At 36.1% G+C, this 21,420-nt stretch overlaps 1 protein-coding gene across 1 annotated transcript in view; it reads left to right on the forward strand.

Moving 5' to 3' along the window:
• LOC149540178 (pentatricopeptide repeat-containing protein At1g11290, chloroplastic-like) overlaps window positions 1-16,933 on the forward strand; it is a 60,912-nt gene extending 43,979 nt beyond the window's left edge. The window contains exon 2 of the mRNA XM_089801333.1: window positions 13,774-16,933. Within this exon, the coding sequence (XP_089657459.1) occupies window positions 13,774-16,058 (2,285 nt within the window). The 3' untranslated portion in view covers window positions 16,059-16,933. The remainder of the gene's footprint in view (window positions 1-13,773) is intronic.
• The last annotated feature ends 4,487 nt before the right edge of the window (window positions 16,934-21,420 follow it).

The following is a 21,420-nucleotide window of genomic DNA, read 5'->3' on the forward strand; positions in this document are numbered from 1 at the left end:
TTCACCTTGTTACTAAATATAACTTGTATAGCTCATTATATTACAAGATTACATGATTGTAAAATAATCAAACCAACATTACACCATCATTTTCCAACTCATTCAAGTTCCCACTGAATATCATTGTAAGAATTTTCCTAAGCGAAAAATTCACCCAAGAACTAAGAACTCAAACACAAGCACACAGTAGACCAAAAGAGAGAGAGTATGATCAAAATGAAAATGTAGTCAATATGCCATAATTCATGCAATGTGCAATGTAAAAGTACACTAGGAGTGCATGTATATAAAGGCCTCTGAGATACATCTAAAATGCCTCGTAATCAGCACCATGATGTGTCATACAATCGAGCACATGTCCACCAGATATGGGTTATCCTCCATTAAGCATGGAAATAAGTGCGGTGATGAGAGGATAAGAATACAAGGGTGTGACATGCAAAATAGTGTTGTAGACACCATGTGCTTAAATAGAGTTGCATACTCCTATGTTGTCTACATGACAACTCAAAATGTGTACAAACTCCTAAGTGTCTCACAAATAAAAATAATAAAATAATGCAAAATAATTAAATAATGCATTAACCTAAGTAAACTTAAGTAAGTGTAATAAGTAAATACTTATTTACACCAACAATCATACTTATCAACTCAATAATCTAGCTCATCCACATACTTCCTTCTCATCAATCAAATGATATGGCACTCTATTGAATTAGCATAATGTGTAATCAACTAAGACTTGACATCAATGACAACATAACAAGTTTTATGACTCTTGCACATACATTTATAGGATTCTCAATTACATCATTAGTTAGGGCTAACAATCTCCCCCTTTGGCATTGATGGAAACACATAAGCATATGATTTGACTACATAAGATAATCATATATATGCATCGACAATAATACAACTATTCAACTCAAAAGTCATGATGTTAGAGAGCTTCATTCAAGTGTACTTAGTTTTGTATCTTTAGTTTTTAGAAAATTTATTCAACATTTCTCTCCCTTAAGATATGATCTTCTTTTGTTCAACAACATCATCATTCCTCATTCACTTACTCTCTTTGAATATTCTCTCCATGCTTAGTCTTTGTCTCCCTCTTTACTTTTTATTTCTTATTGATTCTCACATATTCTCTTCCTCTTAGTTATTCACTACCTCTATGAATTAATCTTCTTTACTAATTCTCTCCTCCATTAACAACAATACCTTCTCCCAAACTCCACAAATTTAGGAAATAACTCCTAAAGAGTGAACTCTTGCATCAACTCCACAAAGATTTTTTTTTTCATCCATGAATTTACACAACATGCATCTTTGCTTTGTGAATTTTTAGATAGGGGTAGGGTTTCCAACTTACCTCTTAGATACTCAAAAACATCCTTAGGAAGTGGCTTGGTAAATATGTCTACAATTTTCTCTTTAGACTTCACATATTCAAGCCTGACTTGTTTCTCTTGTACTTTCTCCCTCAAGTAGTGATGTTTGATTGATATATGTTTAGTCTTTGCATGCATTGCCAGATTTGTTGATATATTCACTCCAATAGTGTTATTATAGTGAATAGTAGTAGGCTTAATTATCTCTTCTTGCATTCCTTCAAAAAATTGTTTAATCCAAACAATATTTGAACAATTGATTGCAACAACAATATATTCAACTTCAACAGTAGATTATGAAATGCAACTCTGTTTCTTGCTTAATAATGTTATCAATCTTTCTGCTAAAAAGAGAGATCTGCCACTTGTGATTTTCCTATCATCCATATTAATAGCCTAATCAACATTAGTATTGAATGTCAGAGTAAATTCACCATCTTGTTTATACCATATTCCAAAATCTTCAATTCCTTTTAGATATTTGAATATCCTTTTGACAAAAATCATGTATGTTTCCTTAGGATTAATTGAAAACCTTGGAACAATTTCAACAACATGTACAATATCTAGTGTACTATGCAAATCATACTGTAATTTACCAATCATTGATCTGTACTGTGTTTCATTTACTTTTGCAAAAGTATCTTCCTTTGATAATTTCACTCTAGTCACCATAGGTGTACCGATTGGTCTTGAATCATCCATTCCAAATGTCTTCAAGATTTTCTTTACATACTTAGATTGAGTCACATATATACCATTATTTTTTTGGTGAACTTGTAACCCAATGAAAATTTTGATCACACCAAACATAAACATCTCAAATTCCTTACTCATTTGATCAGCAAATGTCTTACATAGTAAGTCATTTCCTCCAAATATAATGTCATCCACAAATATTTCAGTAATCAATGCCATACTTTCAAATTCACATTTCACATACAAATTATTGTTCTCACTTGTTCTAGAAAATCTGATTTTAATCAATTCGGAATGTAACCTTTCATACCATTCTCTCGATGCTCATTTTAGTCTATATAATGCCTTGTTGAATTTGCAAACCATTCTCCTATGATCAAGTTCAATGAATCCTTCTAGTTATTCTATGTAGACTTCTTCTTTAAGTATTTCATTCAAAAATACATATTTGACATCCATTTGATATACTTTGAACTTCTTGTAGGTAGCATAGGCCAACAGTGTTCTTACACCTTCCAATCTTTCTACAGGTGAAAAAATCTCACCATAATTTATTCCTCCTTGTGCATTACCTTTGCAAACTATTCTTACTTTTTTTCTCACCACTTCTCCATTTTCATTCATCTTATTTCTGAAAATCCTTTTTGTTTCTATCATGTTCTTGTCTATGGGCCTCAGTACTAGTGTCCATGTGTTGTTCTTCTCTATCTAATCAATCTCTTCAATCATAACATTTATCTAGCCTTCATTTTCAAGTGTAGCCTTAATTGTTCTAGGTTCAAATTCAAATATTAAATAGGTATTGTCTCTTAACTTCTTGTCAACACTCCAATGTTTTTGTCTCCAATGATTTATTTAGTTGAATGATTCTTTCTCACATATTTGGCTAATACATGTTCTAATCTTTGATTCTCAACATTTTCTTCACTTTTTTGGGGTTTAACTTCTTACTAAAGTTGTATTGTCTGATTCTTGGGTAAGGCAGTTTGTAACTCAGGTAATAATGTTTGATGCTTGGTAGCTCTTTGTTGTGACTTGGGTAGTGTCTGGTACCTCTTCATACACACACACACAAACTTGTTGTAATCTTCAAGTTTCTTTTTTCTTTCCACATCATTCTTGTTTGCAAACTCATCAATTCTCACATTTTCACTTTCAATCATTTTGTTAGTAGCTTTCTTCAAACATTTGTAAGCTTTTCTTTTAGACAAATAGCCAAGGAATATACCTTCATCTTTGTTTGAATCAAATTTACCATTCCTTATGAAGGGGGAAAAACCCAAGACAAAATAAACACAATAGGAAAGGAGACTTTTATTATCAAAAGTGATACACTAGTACATTCATTACAAAAAAAATTGACTCAACAATATGCCATATGGGCTTACAACATAATCAAATTATGGAGAAAAACCCTTCTCGCAATATCTTTTCCCAAACTCCACCAAAAACTCCTTTACAATGCAAGGAATGACCTTATGTAACCTATATAAGTTTTAGGGTTAGGAATACATTTTATAATATGTCATTTATTATCCATTGCCAAAGTAGAAGGTTCTAGAAGACACGTCAGAAGTCGATGCAAAATTAGAAGAATCCAAAAAATGGTAGTCCAACTTTTAGGAGGTATAACTTTTGATCTAGGGCTCTAATTGAAAACCCATTTACATTTATGGAAATCTCATTGAGCATTCTATATGCCTATGGAACTTCTTATCTTGTCCCCCATTTTTTGGGCCTGTATGAGGCTTTTTAGTGTCTCAAATATGACTTTGGAGCATTCTCAGGAGGCCTCCAGGCAACTTAAAATTGCAATAACTTTCAAACCGTAAAGCCTTTTGACCTAATTATTTTTAGGAATTCTTGAAATTACAAGTAAAATCATCCCTTCAACTTACACCCTCTGAATCATCATAATTATGGCTCAATTATAAAATAATCTATTTTCTACACTAGCACATATCCTGAGGTGCTTAAAAACACTAACCCAAAAAACTAACAGTGGAACTATAAGAGTTGAAGCCTCTATTTGGCCCAAATGGGTATCTATACATATAAAAAAATTAAACATAGGCTAACACTAAGCATATTTTTGGATTATATAGGATTGCCCTTACACCACTGGATGCTCCTGCATCACCTTTAATCCTTAAAAATATAACACCTACTTCCAAATATTTTGAAATAATTTACATTAGTTGTATGACCATACCAAAGGTTATAGAGTGTCTTTTTTGTTCCTTCCTTCAACTAAACTCAATTGACTGTATAAATAGTAGTGCTAATAGCTTCTCTCTAGAACATTTGTGCAACATATTTTTCAATCAGCAATGTCCTTGCACAATTCACAATTGATCTATGTCTTCTCTCAGTAATTTAATTTTGTGGTGGTGTCCTTGGTGTAGATAAATGTCTCTTAATACCATACTCAGCACAAAAGAAAATGAATTCAATAGACATAAATTCACCATCTCTATTAGATCTTAAACATATCAATGATTTACTATTTTTTTCCTCAAATATAGCCTCATACCATTTGAACATATCAAAATCATGTGATTTCAACTTCATGAACATGACAATCATCATTCTAGAATAATCATAAACAAACAAGATGAGATATTTGTCACTGTAATAACTTTCCATACCCAAGGGTCCACATATATCAATAGGTACTAGTTCCAAAATATCATTACAAGCATGTGTCTTTCTTGAAAACCTTGACTTTTTCATCTTATTGAGACATTCTTTACACATGACATTCTTAGGTTTTTGCAAATTCAATAAGCCTCTAACTATTTTCTTTCTACTAACCTTTGCCATATACTTAGAATTTATGTGACAAAATCTCTTATGCCACAACCATACATCCTCAACTTTAGAAAATAAACATGTCTGAACAGTATGTTCAAGATAAAATAAATTACCTTTAATTTGCATCCCATATCCAATTAGATTTCCTTCATCATCAAAGATTTTGTCTTTTTTTTTGAATTTCTCCAACTTGTGACCTGAATTATTCAACTAAAGAAAAATCAAAAGATTATACTTTAGTCCTCTACCTTTCACTAGACTTGGAACATCATTACCTAACTTAATAGTTCCACCATCATCAATTTCTCCAATTTGTCAAACTTACTTATGTCACTAGTCATGTAATTTGAGCATCCACTATCTATAATCCATATATCATTCTTGCTAATATGTGAAATATGAACACTTTCACTTTCATACCTTTCTCCATTAGGATCTTCCTTGATAGCAACATAAACCATCTCAACTACTTCCTTCTCTTCATCGGTACTAGACTCAGTATTCTCTTCTTCAACAATATTATAGCATGATTTCTTACCTTTGTCTTTATATTCCTTATTCTTCTTGTACATGTGATATTTCTTGTCATTTATGTCACTCTTGCTTGTGTTAGAATATTTAGTAGCAAAATGACTGACTTTATTGCACTTAAAACAAATTAGGGGTAGATTACCTTTGAATTTACCTTTACCTCTTGATAACCTTCTTACAAGTAATGCTTCAATCTCATCCAAATCATCTTCAGACTCAAATTCACTTTCATCTTTACTTTTTTTCCCTTTCTTTGAACTTTCAATAGTTAGTGAAGACTTAAAGGCATTTCCAAGTGTAACCATATTGTCATCATAGTTGCTCAATTCAAATGTCATTAACTAACCAACTAAACTATCAAGTGTCAAAACAATACCAAGCATAGATCTAACTTCTAAAATTGCATAGAAAAATTATATCATAGATGGGAAGGAGAGTTTTAAGAACTTTACTTATAATTTCACTACCACTCATAATACCTCTAACAACTCTAATTGCACTCACAACCTCTTTGATTTGGTTCACATATTGTGCAACATTCTCACCTTCTTTCATTCTAATGTCATCATACTTCCCTCTCATACTTTCAACTTTATCTCTTAGTACATGTGGATCTCCACTGTGTACAAGTGCCAATTTGTCCCACATCTATTTAGCATTTCTATAGTTCTTGATATCATCAAACTTGACATCATTAAGGATAGATGTAATTTCAATCATCAAGCTATTGTGATTTCTCTTCTCAGTCATTTGTTCCACAATCATAGGAGCAAAAAGTGCAATGTATTCATTGTCCAACTAGTGTGTAACATTATCTCTAATTCTAGATAGATGTAGCCTCATTATTGTTGGAGTTGATGAAATCCAACTCCAAAGACGCCCAAGATCACCTGCATGCAAAAACCTATCAAAGAGAAGCCAAGGAGAGAAGAGTGTGGAGCAAGGGAAAAAACCCTAAGCGGACATGAGAGAGAAAATATGAAAAAATAATGAAATTGTATTTACAATGAGAATGCCATAATGTTGTTGAAAATACAATGAGGGAGCCCGAATATAAAGAGCTCTAGGAATCTCCTAGAACAAGCTAGAAGATGCTAGGAGATAAGTGTGACAACTAAGCGTACATCCACATAATGTGGAAAGTCCTCGAACAATGTGAGAGGATAAGTATGATTTAGGAGAGAACAAACTCTCGTATTGTCAACAACTTATAACAAACTCCTAAACTACAAGTAATTAATGAAATGCATTTACCTAAGTAAGCTTAAGTAAATAGAATAAATAATTAATTATTAATTATTTACTCTAACACCCCACCTTAAGTGTTAGGAATAAGGTGTCTCAACCTTGTATAATTCCTATTCTTATTATTTGTTTTGTAAAATGTATTTCTTGCAAATAATGTTGATGTGTCGACATCTTGAATTGTGTGTAAGTAGATCATGGCTAAAACAGTTATGACGGATTTCTATGACACGTAAGAGCTATGTTAGGAAGATTCAATGATAGGTGAAGACATGTGGCAACTAAGATATTTGAATACCCAAAAAAAAATTTGGGGTGGAGAATGGTAACACCCTAATACGGTTTACCTTTGGGAGTAGCCCTAAAGTGAAGCGCATGTTATAAGCATTTTTAGGGTTGCAACGAGAGATGATGTGTAAGAGTGTATTGTTGGTACTGTGAGTTGTTATTGGAGTCTTCTGTTGTTGTTGTTGAGCTTGCATTGCAAGTGTATTATAACCTTGTGTTGAAGATAATACATTATGCAGGTTCTAAAGGGGTGGGGTTGTTTTACCGAAAGGTTTTTCCCCACCGAAAAATCTTTGTGTTATGTGTTTCTTTCTTTGTATATTTTTTGTATGCATGGTTGGCTGCAATATTTTTGTTTACATGATATTGAATCTGTAAGTGTAGAAGATTTTAAAAGGATTTGCATCATACTTTCCTTATGAGATTAGTGTAGGAAGTTGTTTTCGCACCCGAGTTTCCTTACATTAAGTGCAACTTAGGGAAATGCCTTAAGCTTACAAAACTAAGATGAAATGCAGAATGGGTCCCAACAACGAGGCCATGTTAGGTACCCATGTACAATGCAAAAGATGCAACCTCTGAAAATGGGGAAAGAGAGAAAACCACGTGGGAAAAATCCTCCCCCAAAAAGAGGTAAGAACCTAGTGAAGGACTGAAGAAGCCTCCAACTAGGGGAATGTCCCCTAAAATGGGAACAAGGAGTGATCATGAAGAGCATCACTGAAGCATGAAGAAGCCACAAAATTTTCCATCAAAAATAGAACTGTTGATCTGAAGAACCTCCATGGAAGAAGAAGGCATGAACCGAGCATGTCTATATGGTAGATGATCCATCTCACCGAAATGCATAGGTAGCCAGCCACTGCAATTGCCTTGTATATAGGATCAACCATTGAATACATAGTTCACACTATTGAACCATCGAACCATGGATGCATTAGAACAACAATATAACCCCCCCTTAATGTAGATGGGGTGTGATGACAGGCAACTAAAAAAGTGGGCCAAAGTCTCCTACAAACGAACCAAGAATGACGAGAGAGGAAGAGGTAAAAACACCTATAAAGACACGGTCACACTGATGCTACATGGGCTAATATCATGGAAAAGACACTCACTTGACAAAGGGAGAATGCCTAAAAGAACAAACAACTATCCCCCCCATGGTGCTTTATGAAAATAGTGCATGTACAACTAACTCAAAACAATGTTCATGACCCCCAGAATGCAAGAGTGACACTTTATCTCAGTGTGATACATAAAAGTGCTTCAAAATGATAGCTACAATGATCAAAACCAAAAACAAGCTGCAAGAAAACATAGTACAGCCTAAAACAAAGGAAACCATGCGAGGAAAACGATCCTCGAGCCTAAAACACTCAAGATATCCACCATATAGAAAAAATACTAAAAACATGATAGAAAGAGCATGGGCCAAAAACTAAGAAAAGGACCACATTTCTGAAAAGGTGAAAAAACCATCTTTCCAAATATATAAAGTTTTCAAAAAATTGACATAGGATGCAAAAGATATGTATGCTGGAGTCAAAAACACAATTTGGACTTCAACTAAAAAAATGAGCAATAAAAATGCATCAAAACTTAAAAATACCTACACCAATTTCTCTGTCTTGGAACTAGCTTTTTGGCGCTTCTTTCGGATTGGAAAAATACCTCTGTATGCTCAAGTTATGGCCAAAAAATTGAGAGTAGGTCAAAAATTGACCTAGGAGAGGTGCAAGGCCTTATGATGCAGTGTTGACGTCATGCTGATGTCAACATTTCACGATGTTAAAATTGATGGTCTGGAGACCGTCGGTGCAAAAAAGGATGCCATGTGGTAGTGCCACGTGGATGCCACATGGCAGAGCAGATGATGTGGCAGGGGCCACATGGCAAAGTGCCACGTGTCAGGCACTGGCTGGATCCACGCAAGTAGTGGTGGTGACTATGCAGAAGTGGTGAGGGAGGGTAGCGCACCAACGGATGGATGACGGAACTTAGCGCAGACTGCGACGGTGGTGGCTGGATCAAGGGTCGCCACCTATGAAGAGTGGAGGGAAAAGGGAACGCCGCCGGTGTTAGGGGAGCTACAGGAGGAGGTGGGAGTTGGGAGGAGCATGGGTGGCGCAATCGGTCACAGCAGTTCATGGGCAGAGCAGGAGCGGCCATCGGGTGGCGCTACTATGGTGGTGTGCTTTTTATATATTTTTTTGAGATTTGTTCATACTGCGTCCATATGATCCGTACGGAGATGCCCTCCAACCAAAAATTTTTTGCCTCTTGGAGCCCTGTCTCCAAAATCAATGAATTTTATATGGATCCTAGCTAAAAAATGTCTTCTAAATCCAATGGCAATGCCCGTTTGGGCTAAAAGTGCTCTGAAAAATTGTTGATCCCCTGATTTGAAGAAAAAATGCATAAACAAACTAGGGTTTGTGACTTCGAATCATGGCTTCAAAAATCTTTCAATGAAGCAGTAGTAGGGAGGCTCTTATACCATGTTGGAGTTGATAAAATCCAACTCCAAAGACACCCAGGATCACTTGCATGTGAAAACTTGTCAAAGAGAAGCCAAGGAGAGAAGAGCGTGGAGCAAGAGAAAAAACCCTAAGCGAACATGAGAGAGAAAATATGCAAAAATAATGAAATTGTATTTACAATGAGAATGCCATAATGTTGTTGAAAATACAATGAGGGAGCCCGAATATAAAGAGCTCCAGGAATCTCCTAGAACAAGCTAGAAGATGCTAGGAGATAAGTGTGACAACTAAGCATACATCCACATAAGGTGGAAAGTCCTCGAACAATGTGAGAGGATAAGTATGACTTAGGAGAGAACAAACTCCCATATTGTCAACAACTTATAACAAACTCCTAGACTACAAGTAATTAATGAAATGCATTTACCTAAGTAAGCTTAAGCTTAAGTAAATAGAATAAATTATTAATTATTAATTATTTACTCTAACAATTATGTCTTTCCATGAGGAGATATTATCCTTGTTCAACTTTGGTACCTCTCTCAGATTATACATGTTCTAAGCTTTATCTCAAGTTCCTCTAAACTTATTTCTCCAAGCATTGTGCTCTGATACCAATTGTTAGATAACTGAGGTGTGTGTGTGTGTGTGTGGGGGGTATGAATCAGGTTTGTTCATTTATCCTACAGTCCCTTTAAACACTTTAGTATCAATCAAACTTCAAAAACTTCAATAGCAATAACTCGGTGATCTCATTCAACTTCACAATTAACTCTTATAATCAATTTACTTCAAACCTTTGTCTCATTATTTTTTACTTTATTAATATTGGTATTTAATCTTAGGTTTTACCCATTTATTACTGAGTTGCAGTAAAAAGTAAATATCATGATAATCAACTTGTAACATATATGCATTTACACAATGGACACCAAGATTTTTAACTAGGGAAAAAACACCTGAGACCGACAACCCAAACAATTCCACTCTTCTAAAGTGAGCTCTGCTAGGAGCCAACCTTGTTAAATTTTTACATACACATTGTTAATGTAACCTGGATAGAGGATTTACACCAAAAGATCATCTACACCTTATCACTCATTGATCTTGTCTAAACAGTGGCCTACTCTAAAGGACTTATAAACACCATTAATCGATGTTACCATATAGTATTTCATTGACTTGTTAGGTCCACTCGATTAAAAGATTATTCTGTTACAAATGTTAGAAAGTAACAATTCAAAGATCAGTTAGGTTTAGCACTACCTTTCTTGTTCAGATATTTGTTTTGCTTGGTCTCTTTCTTCTGGCTGATTCACTCTTTTACTCCTTCACTTTGCACTTAACTCTACTTGATCTTCCTTCTACTCTTCTTGGTTCACCTTGCTTCTTTCATCTTCAACAATTTCACACTTTGATATGCTTTCTCCAACAATTCCACCAACAATCAACAACCAAAAACTTGCTCCAACTTCTCGTTAAATAGTAAACTCTCTGCTTCCAGATTCTTATTGATTTTGTTGCTTAATCAAAATCATCGATCTCAGATTCATTGCATTTATTTACTTAGAATATAGAAGTTTCATAGAAATTTTTGTTCATCCTTATCCTTCTTCAATCTTTATCATTATATCTTCATTGTATTTTGCAAGCCATAGATCTTATAACAAACTTTGACTTTAGCCTTCAAGCTTCTCAAACTTTCTTTATTTTGACCAAAAGTTGGCCTCAAATTCCATTTTTATAAACTTGGTCTTCTAGATGTTACTTGGTGAACATAACATTTCACTCGGGTAATACATCACTCAATTAAGACTGAACTTACTCGGTTAACATAGATCTTTAAATTGCTTTGCCAACTGCTCATGAGAACTATAGTCACTAGGTGAACATTGTCTTCCTTATTTCGCCTTGTTACTTGGTGTGGCTTGTATAGCTCATAACATTGCAAGATTACATGATGTTAAAAACAATCAAACCAACATTACATCATCACTTTCTAACTCATTCAAGTGCCCATTGAATACCATACTTATCAACTCGATACTCTAACTCATCCACATACTTTCTTCAAATCCTCTTCATCAATCAAATTATATGGCACTCTACTGAATTAGCATAATGTCTATTCAACTAAGACTTGACATCAATGACAACATAACAAATGATATGTCTCTTTCACATACATTCATGGATCTCTCAATTACATCATTAGTTGGGGCTAACAAATCTTTCAATTGATGGCATGTTCCACGTAAAAAATAACAAAATATATAATTAAAATAATTGTAGATTGATCAGATTTAATGGTGGCTGACCAAATTGCAATCTTTGAAATAAATTTAAATATAATAAATTACTATGTCCACATTTACCACCACCCTAATTCTTACTCTTTTCAACACCAAGCTTCGCAACATGTCATAATAGAATCAATTTACTAAATGATCTAGTTCATTTTTCAGGAATAGGATGTGGAATAAATGACCCATAAATACACCAACGTAACAACATTAAATTAGATTATTTATATGTAAGTTATGCATGCACCAAGTTTGTGTCAAGTAACCACTCAAACTTTTATCAGAATTGCATAGTGTACAAGGTTCTAGTATATCCACACTAGTTAGGTGTATCACCTTGTAAGTTAGTTTGATGTGAAGCATCCAGTTTTATTTTTGCATTTCTACCCTTTCCATTACAAGTTTTACAATTCATTTTAGCTTGGAAAGTGATCATCTAATAGGAACCAACCTAGAATCCAACAGTTCACTTCAGTTTTGAATATCCCACATTTGATGAAGAGATTCCCATGTTATGCCAAAATTTTGAATTTTTGCAATTCAGTCAAGGGTGCAATTCTGGTGCATAACAATGACTATGGATTTATGGTTACTGGAGATGTGGCAGATTGTGATAGCGTCACATTCAACATGGGGGTTGTTGGCATTATTGGTGGCTACTTATGAGATTTTTTGGGACCCTTTCTTTGTGTTTGTATCCTATTTCCCTTTGTGTATGGCTATAAGCTTAAGGCTATACAGTTCTAGTGAGTTGTCTTATGGGCTATTCCCTATGTGCGTCATGTGGGATGTAGTTTCTTTCATGTTGGGACACGTCCTTTGTGGTATGGAGTTTCTTCTTTTAGTTAGCCTCAAAATGTTAATAATGTGAAAATGACGAGTTCAAGAGTGTGTTACTAGACTTAAACAAACACATGAATGCTATTAACAGGGAGTAAGAATTCAAACCTAGAGTTGGATAATCAAACTTGTCTATATGAGTAAGAGTTGGAGAGAAAAGAAATTGGCAATATGAGGAGAATAGTATATGGGAGATAACTTCGATAGAAGATCAAATGAGACTTTTTCTTACCCAAGTACAAGGCCTAGAACCACCATCAACTCTCGACTTCAAATTCTATATAAGGTAAGCTTCTAGAATCTTGTAAATTAGATGTCCAAAAGACCAACTTCATTAGAAGAACATATATGTATTGGAAAAAAGTTTCTACATGTTCAATTTTATATACTTCATATAATTCTTCAATGTATTGTACTTCAAGAGTGGCTAAAAGGAATGAAAATTATTTGAAAAGCATACCAAAACTAATAAATATTTTTAAAATGTACAAAACTTACAATGATTAGTGATCTTTAAATCCTACATTATTATATATTTTTTTACTTATATTTTACTATTACTAACCACTACACCTTTTAATAAAGTGCTAGTATAATTTAGTCGGCTGCACAGTCATTTGGTCCGAGGGCTGTTGCCTCAACGGGCACTTGGATTTGAAAGCTCGTATCACTTTAACGGGGAGTAAAGACAGTCTTGATGTGGCAGAACGAAAATGTACCCAGCTTACAATGGCATTCCCTGCCTCAGACTCGCGGCGCTTTCTGGGCAGAGTCGATTGAAGAACGCCATACTCATTTTTCTCACATCACATAGCAATTCTTTCCACTTTTCTTCAAATACCCAGTTATTGAGGGTTTGCATCCACAAGAATGCAATTTCAGAGAGTAAGCAATTCCATTGTCAGACAAGTGAAAGGAGACATCCATTAGCCAAAAACACATATTTACAGAACGCACTGATCATTATGTATGACAAATGTGGAAGATTGGTGGATGCTCGTCAAGCTTTCGACAACGTGACTGAACCAGACGTGTTTTCATGGAATGCAATAATTGGCGTTTACAGAAAGCATGGCCTTCCTCAACAAACATTTGCCCTCTTTCTTGAAATGCAAGCAACAGGGGCTCAGCCTGACGAGGTCACATTCTCTATAATTCTCCACGTATGTGCCAACGCCGTAGCTCAGAAACATGGTTTGCAGATACACGGAACTATAATTAGACGTGGGTTTCAATCTCCTCTTACTGTGATGAATACCCTCATTCATATGTACATAAAATATGGATGCCTAAACCATGCAAGCGAATTGTTTGACAAAATGCCTAAACGAGATGTAGTGTCATGGACTTCCGTCATTGCTGGATATGCCCGGATTGGGTTTGTTGAAAAAGCCTTGGAGATTTTCAAGCAAATGCAATCAGTAGATGTTAAGCCAAGCTTGGGAACCTTTTCGAGCGTCCTACCAGCTTTGGCTAAAGTGGGAGCTTTGAAACATGGTATGGAGATTCATGGAAAAATAATTGAAAGCCTGTTTTTGTCAGATGATGTAGTTGTGACTGCACTTATAGACATGTATGCAAAATGTGGAAGCATACAGAAAGCAAACAAACTGTTTGACAAAATAGCTCAACCGAATGTAGTTTCATGGACCGCATTCATGGCCGGATGTTCACAAAGTGGGTTTGTTGACAAAGCTTTGGACATTTTTAAGCAAATGCAACTAGCAGGCGTAAAACCAAACTTCGCAACCTTTGCTAGCATACTTCCAGCTTTTGCCAGAATGGGAAATTTGGAAAAGGGTATGGAAATCCATCAAAATGTAATTAAAAGGGGATTTTTGACGAACATGGTTATTAATGCCTTGATAGACTTGTATGGGAAATGTGGAAGTGTACAGAAGGCGCAATTAGTTTTTGACACAATGCGTCAGCGGAATGTGATCTCGTGGAATGCCATGATTGTAGGTTATGTACAAAATGGGTTGCTTGATAAAGCCTTGGAAATGTTCAGGCAAATGGAATTTACCGGCGTGAACCCAGACCACACAACCTTTGCCAGTATTCTTCCCGCATGCGCGAAACTTGAAGCTTTGGAACAGGGTATGGAAACCCATCAAAAGGTAATCAAGCGTGGGTTTTTATCTGATGTTGTAATCTTGACTGCTCTGATAGATATGTATGCCAAATGTGGAAGCATGCAAAAGTCGCACATATTGTTCGGCAAAATGTCTCTACGAAATGTAGTTTCATGGACTGCAATGATTGCAGGATATGCACAAAATGGACTTGTTGAAAAAGCGTTGGAGATCTTTAAGCAAATGCAATTTGAAATGGTAAAACCAAACTTCCCAACCTTTGTCAGCGTCCTACCGGCCTGTGCCAAAATAGGAGCTCTGGAACATGGGATAGAGATCCATCAAAAAGTAGTAGAAAACGGGTTTTTGTTTTATGGAGTAGTTGCAAATGCCCTTATAGATATGTATGCAAAATGTGGCAGCATACAGAAGGCACGAGAATTGTTTGACAAGATGGATTATCCGGATGTTGCAACATGGAATGCAATGATCGCAGGATATGCAATGCATGGCTATAGCAGGGATGCCCTAAAACTTTTTGAACTAATGGAGCACTTTGGAACCAATCCTGACTTGGTAAGCTTCATTTGTGTTTTATATGCATGTAGTCATGCAGGTACAGTGGAGAATGGGTGTCAATATTTCCACAACATGAGGAACTTCTATGGCATCGAGCCCACAGTGGATCATTATGTATGCATGGTTGACCTTCTTGCCCGCGCTGGCTATCTTGAAAAAGCCCTAAACTTCATCGCCAAAATGCCAATCAGACCTGATGTGGCCATGTGGGTGTGTTTGCTTGGCGCTTGTAGATCGTATAACAATATACCTCTAGGAGAATTTGTGGCAAGACTCCTTTTTGATATGGATCCTAATAATACTGCGCCTTATGTTCTTCTCTCGAATATTTATTCAGAAGTGGGTAGGCAAGGTGACGCGCACAAGGTAAGGAAATTGATGAAGGATAGAGGAATTAGTAAGGTACCGGGATGTAGTTGGATTGAAGTGCAGAAAATGGTGCATGCCTTTTGTGTGGGAGACAGATCACACCCACAAACAGAGGAAATCTATGCAGAGTTGGAGAAATTGTCTTGGCAGATGAAGGCCTCTGGGTATATTTCGGATACAGCACCTGTAGTGAATGATGTGGAGGAAGAGGAGAAGAAATTACTTGTCTGCCACCATAGTGAGAAGTTGGCAATTGCATTTGGATTGCTAAACACATCCCCAGGAACGACTATTAGAGTTGCCAAAAACCTTCGTGTGTGTAAGGATTGCCACACTGTAACCAAGCTTATATCCAAGATCGTTGAAAGAGAAATTGTTGTGAGAGATGCAAACCGTTTCCATCATTTCAAACATGGACAATGTTCTTGTGGTGATTATTGGTGATGATAAAAGAAGCAAGTTGTAGGTGAAGGCTTGCTCCATAACTAAGGTGTATGGTATTGGCATCAGAGTTTCAGTGGTAAGAAGAAATAAGTTGATTAACTTATTCAGTTTCTGACATGGAATTGGTACCAGGAATTTAGTACACCTTTGGGCTGAGGAGCTGGAAAAGGATTCCAAAGGATGAGAAATACAAAACGAGTAGAATGCTTGAAGGAAATGGTAAGTCGGTTAATCAATTGGAGATGTGGGTGAAGGGCTTACGATCAAGACAAATTGTGGATATAATGATGGGATCTATGGATCAATTTTTCTTCTCTGTCATTCTGTGTGGTCATTTTGACGTGGCTATACTAAGTTGTGCCTATGCCAGGTATCTAACGGCCCTAAAGTCAGTCGAGTTCCTGACGGCGTGAAGTCAGCATCATTTTGTGTCAAATTGGAATCCTGGCCAAGGAATCTGCTAGATTAACTTTGATAATCGGTATTCCTTAGCAGAGAGGACTGGATAAGTACAAGACGTTCTCTAAAAATTCAAAAAATCCCTCTATAGAAGGAAGGTGCTCTTCTCTTCTTGGCAATTGCTTGTGGGAAATTTGGGAGCACTTTGGAGTAAGCTGGTTCCATGAAAGCTAAATTTTAAAACTGTGCTGAAATTTTTCAAATTCTGCATTTCAGTAAATGGTATATTTATAATTGTAAATCGAATTTTGGAGAGGCTGATCTAAAGGTTGAAATTGCCACAAAGATTCTGGCCATTCTAAGTCATTCATGCGAGATCTAGTTGACTCTAATGTAAAGAGGAAACTATTGTGTTCATTGAATTGAAAGATGTGTTATTTTATTCATAGAAATTGAGGTTTTTATTTGTACAACAATGGGAGAACCATTTATTCATTTGTTGGTAAAGAGATTTGTAGTTGTAATTTTGACATGACTCATTCAATAGATAGCAATAAACTTTCTGATTGTTGGAGATATTATAGAGGACAAACAATAGTATGTTTAATGGTGGAACTCTTTCATACGATATAATTTTAGGCTTTTTAAGAATACATTTTTAACCATGAATCAAGAGACTGAGCTAAAACTAAAATAGAAAAAGGAGAGCTAGACAATGAAAATGAAATATCAAGAGTCAATTCCTTGAGATGAACATTTCAGAATGAAACATATAATTAGAATGCTGAAAAGAAAATGTCATCTTGAAAGATACATTTGCCAAGAATTTCATGCTTTATAATTTCATCCTAGTTGTATAATATAGATTAAATACAAGAATGAACTATAACATAAAGAGACAATACATTAACTTTATGACCAACCCTCTACAATTGCCACATTTTTGTATACAAATTAAGAATCACCATTTCCATCTACAAAGAACTCCCTTCCATTTAAAACTTCTTCATTTATAGTTTTTTCAATCTATAATTAATAATAAACTATTTCAAAATTAATTATTTAAAATAGATTTTATTTTAATCATACTTTTGTTTAATTTTTCAAAAATAAGATCTTTTCTAAAAATAGAATGAGTTTAAAATCAATGATGTACAAAATGATTCTGCCCTTACACAAGATGTTTTAATTTTTCAAAGATACATCTTATTTTCTAGCCTTAGTTCAATGAGTCAATCACTTTTTGTTATATATATATAACACAAGCATCACCATTTGCTCTTAATTTTGACTAGAAAGCCTTAGAAGTTAACATACCTCCCTAAATGTATTTTCAAATGATCAACATTGCATTAATCCTATAATCCATTCAAAATGCTCCTAAGTAAAAAGTCAAAACTATAATGACATTGATTGATCAATACTATTTTATGCAAAATCTACAACCTTCCATTGAAGTGGGAAGTCCTTATCCTTTTAAAAAGTAGGTGGTGCATAATGAACAAAGAACCCCTTTGGTCTCAAAAGTCATTTCACTTCTTTGAAGTACCATACTTTTTTAATGGCAATCAAGATGACAATGTGCACACTAACCATTTCAAATGAATTGCTTGGATATGATAGTTGTGTTGTTCTCATAATTGCAATCATGACACTTATTCCTTGTTCAAGAGAAAACTTAATTTGGTTTTCATAATCATCTCTTGAAATAATTGAAATATTTTGCATATTAAATTTCAAGAAGATAAGTTGCAAAACTTGCAACACTACAACTAACATCTAGAAATTGCACAACATCTAGAATTTGCACCACTCAAATTGTTGGTTAATCCCATGTGTCGTTGAATTTCATAATTTGCAACCAATGTATTCAATTTGACAAGGACTTCAAAAAATCATAGGTAGTTGAACTAAAGAAGCAAGGAGCAATGGGAATTGGGCACTAATAAGGAATCTAAAAGCAGTTATTCGTAACTCACCTCCCAAGAGTTGGGATGCGAGACATACCCAAGCCAAATGATGGTTTGAGCATCAACAGTTGGGCAAGTCTAAACCCTCCATTGGCTCTCTACTTGTCAACTGTTGGAATGACAATGGCTCCCTATGGTCTTTGCTAGGCTTACTTCATGATGCAGTTGGGTATGTTGATTTGTTGGTTGTTACCGAGACTCATGAGAGTCTTGCTCAGCCCCTTCTAGGTTACACAGGGTATCAGTGACTTCCAATTTGTAGAGAGGAGGTCCACACTTCATGTGGTATGCATGGTTCCAGTGGGGTTGCCTGTTTGATTAGAGATGATCTGTTCAGTACTACTACATTGGTTCTTTCTGACACTCATGCTAGATTTATGTGGATCTAGTTGGAGGCACCAATCGCCATCAAAGAGATATCTTCATTATCATATGTTACTTTCCACCGACATCCTCACCTTACACCATTCATAGTGTTAAGGTCAGGAACCCTTTTACAAACCTATTCAAGAGCATCTCCAAGTTTGGGGCTATGGGTGACATCATCATCTTAGGAGATTTTAATGCACAAACTAAAGATCTCCAGACCCCCCAGTATGATCGTGGGTATGACTTGATTTGTACTACTGAGAAGGATCCTACTAGTATGGGGCTTCAATGTTTGTCCAAGGATCACAGTGGACCTCCAACTTGTTATGGTCACCACCTTCTCCAACTTTGTGAGTCCTCTAACCTGGTTAATTTGAATGGTCTCTCTTGCTTCCCAAGTTCTGAATGTTTTATGTCTTGGCCTCATAGTGGGGGGTTGAGAATGGTTGATTATATCCTTGTTGCTTCTTTCCTCCCCTCCATCCAAAACTTTACTATCTCTCATCTTCCCTTGGTTGATCATGCCCTCCTTAGCCTTTTGGTTAGTGTTTCTTCCCACCCTCTACCACCCATCTTTAGTCACCCTGCCCAGATCTCCCATCTTACTTGTTTCTATTTTGAGGATAGTGATCAAGACCTCTTCATTTTTCATTTGAGAAGATTCCTCTACCCCGCTAGCTTCACAGATCACAGTCAGGTGTCCACCATGTTTCACTCACTAGCTACTGCGATTTGGGAGTCAGCTCTCCTCTCTATCCTTCACCACTCCATTCCTAGCACTCCCATATTTGTTTGACAAAATACTTGTCCCATAAACTAGCGGTTTGATGATGCCTATAAAACTTTCCAACACTCCTTGTGCTTGGCTTTTGATACTTATTCCCTTGCTTTCACCAATTTACAACTCTCTTACAAATGCTTTCTTCACCATAAGAAGTGATTATTTATTGCTTCACAGGGCAGATCCCTCCAAGACAATCTTATTCAGTATCCCAAGTTGTTTTGGCGCATCATGTTCCCCTAGCATAGCCAACCCCAGTCCACCCTTGACCTTCACCTCCTTGCCTCCCATGTATCCACATTGTATGACATCCTGGGTCAGCTCGCTTCCCTTCCTAGTCCACTCCCCCATTGTCACTTATTCTCCGTCTCCAACATTTATGAGCCCATCAAACTTATGAGATGCAACAAGGCAACTAATGAGGGGGGTTTTCAAGTTGAGCTCTTCAAGCTCAGTACCATGATCCTGGTCCCTTATCTCTTGACACTCTTTAATAGAGTAGTTTGTTATGGTTTTTCAGACTCATAGTTAAGACACATTATTCACCTGATCCATAAGTCTAGGCTGGCCTTTAATCCCAAAAACTATAGGACCATCATGATTGTGCATACATTTGCCAAACTTTATGCTACAACATTGAATACTATTTTATCCAGTGAGCTTGACAGGAGGAATTGAAAGGCTAAGGGTCAAGCAAGATATAGGGTAGACTACTAGACCATGGAGCATATCTTTACACTACGAGCTATTATCGAGGAGGCTTGGCACCACTCAAAGAAAGTCTACTATTGTTTTGTGAATTTTTGTAAGGCTTTTGATTCCATCCCTAGAGCAGCCATTTTTTTAGAGACTGAGAGATATTGGTATTTTTGAGATCTTACTAATGGCTATCATGAGGTTATATGAGACAATGATTGGTAGACTCAAGAACACAGAAGGCCTATCCAACCCTATCTAATGCACCATTAGGGTGAAGCATGGCTGCCCTCTCTCATCCACCTTGTTTGGGATCTACATTGATGAGCTCGAGGCTTTTCTTAATGACTCCTAGATTTCAGGTGATGGTTGTCATCTACATTAGGTATTGATCTCAATCCTTCTCTTTGCTAATGATGTGGTTCTTCTTGCTTCTTCTCCTGAGAGTCTTTAGAGGCTTTTGAATAGACTTGCATCTTTTTGTGACATGAGACAACTGGTTGTGAACCTTGAGAAGACTTGTGTTATGGTCTTCAATGGTTTGAAGACCTCACATCTCAATTTTCACTTCCAAGGTCGGGAAGTTGAGAATACATCATCTTACACATACCTTGGGGTTAAGTTTTATGGATCTCATTTCAGCTTGAGATCAACCATTCAGTGTGAGATCAATAAAGGGTTGGGTTACCTTGCCATACTTGAGAGACAGTGCTTCAAACACCACTTTCAGGACACATCATCTAAGCTATCCCTCCTGGATTCCTTAGTAAGACCCACAGTGCTCTATGGTTCAGTGGTTTGGGGTCCTTCCCCTTTAGACTTAGAGTGGGCCATGATCAAGCGTACCTAGACTCTGCTCCTCTATCAGATTATTAGATGTCATAGATCTACCCCTCAGTATTATTTTGGCTAAGTTTGGAGCCCACCCATATAGGCTTGCAGCAATTTTTTACTTGATCTAGTTTCTCCACTATCTTTGTGACTTTGCAGACTCAGTTGAAGGCCAACACAAATACCCTTAGCCCACTGCTCCTCAATTTCTATTGCAAACTCTGATCTAGCCACTAAAGCCTATTGTTGGTATGCTCAGGCTACTATCATGCTAAGTTTAGTTGGGATCGACATTGATTGTCTCCCTCCCTACCAG

Source organism: Cupressus sempervirens, chromosome 9 (genome assembly GCF_028749045.1).
Source record: "Cupressus sempervirens isolate cs-2001-9-10 chromosome 9, ASM2874904v1, whole genome shotgun sequence".
NCBI lineage: Eukaryota > Viridiplantae > Streptophyta > Pinopsida > Cupressales > Cupressaceae > Cupressus > Cupressus sempervirens.